Source organism: Emiliania huxleyi (assembly GCF_000372725.1).
Source record: "Emiliania huxleyi CCMP1516 unplaced genomic scaffold EMIHUscaffold_10777, whole genome shotgun sequence".
Taxonomy (NCBI): Eukaryota; Haptophyta; order Isochrysidales; family Noelaerhabdaceae; genus Emiliania; species Emiliania huxleyi.
Genome location: NW_005201927.1, coordinates 1 through 1074, shown reverse-complemented (window position 1 = coordinate 1074; position 1074 = coordinate 1). Strand labels below are relative to the sequence as shown.

At 64.9% G+C, this 1074-nt stretch overlaps 1 protein-coding gene across 1 annotated transcript; it reads left to right on the top strand.

Annotated features, from left to right (window-relative positions):
* Positions 1-108: 108 nt before the first annotated feature.
* On the top strand, positions 109-650 carry EMIHUDRAFT_125595 (hypothetical protein; the record flags this gene model as incomplete). The annotated part of the gene is made up of 2 exons (XM_005792425.1): positions 109-470; positions 550-650. Coding segments are annotated over 2 exons (463 nt in total), but the record flags the coding sequence as incomplete, so codon positions are not given.
* Between the last annotated feature and the right edge of the window lie 424 nt (positions 651-1074).

Below are 1074 nucleotides of genomic sequence, written 5' to 3'. Positions count from 1 at the left end.
GCGACGCGAACGGCTTGCTCGAACTGCTGCGCTCGGCCGACGCAGGGCGCCTCCTGTCTTCTCTCCACGCACGACGCGCGGACGGTGCTCGCCGCTCGCGACACCAAGGCGTGCCTCCGAGTCGGTCGGCGTCGCGAGCGCGCGCGATAAGGTTACACCATCGGCCTTAAACGTCAAGTTCAAGGACTCGCTCTCCTCCAACCCGGAGGACGTCGGCCAGCGAGGCGCTTTCGTCGGCCTCGGCAACACCGAGCCCGGCACGAGCGCGGACGTCTTCGGCCTCGAGCAGCGCGGCGCTGTCGGGGACGGCGACTTCAGGCCGAGCGACGGCGGCGGCTATGTGGCGTACAAGAAGGCGGACTACGCGCACGCCCGCTCGGACACCGACGTGCAGATGTACCTGTTCGAAACCTTCGGCGGGTGGTGCAACGCGGTCAAGCGGCTGTTCTACCAGATGAAGGACAAACAAGGTGCGTGCGCAACAAGCTCTCGAAGCGGCAGCACGAGGACGAGGCGAGCTGGTCGACGCGGTCGTGGCTGTCGCTGCAGGCCCAGCGCATGTCAGTCGCGCTGCAGCTCGCGGCGGCGGAAGAGATTGCGACCGAGCTCACAGGCTCGCCGCGGCGTCGGAGGACGCCGCCGTCGCCTAGACTCTCCTGCGTCACTACGTGCCTCCCCGTCTTTGTAGCCTGGCGTTTGTGCCCCGTTTGTGCCGCGTCCCGTGCCCCCGAGTTCATTTTATAACAACAGTACTATTAAAAAATGAAATATCGGCGTAAACGAATCGTGTGCCAGAGAATCGTCGGCACGGCCCACAGGTCTAGGCCCATGCTTGCTCTCGCGATGCTGGCAGGCAGCCAGCCGGCCGCCTCCTGCGATCGGCCGCTGAGAGCTTGCTACGATGCCATGGGCGGGCAAAGCTGGAAAAACGCGGCGGGGCGGTCGTGGCTCGACGCCAATATTCCGTGCTGCGAGAAGGCGTTTGTCACCTGTCACAAGGAAAAGGAGGAAATTCGCACGATCGCGTGGCGGAGCATAGCGGGCCTGATGGGCACCATCCCGCCGCAGCTTGGT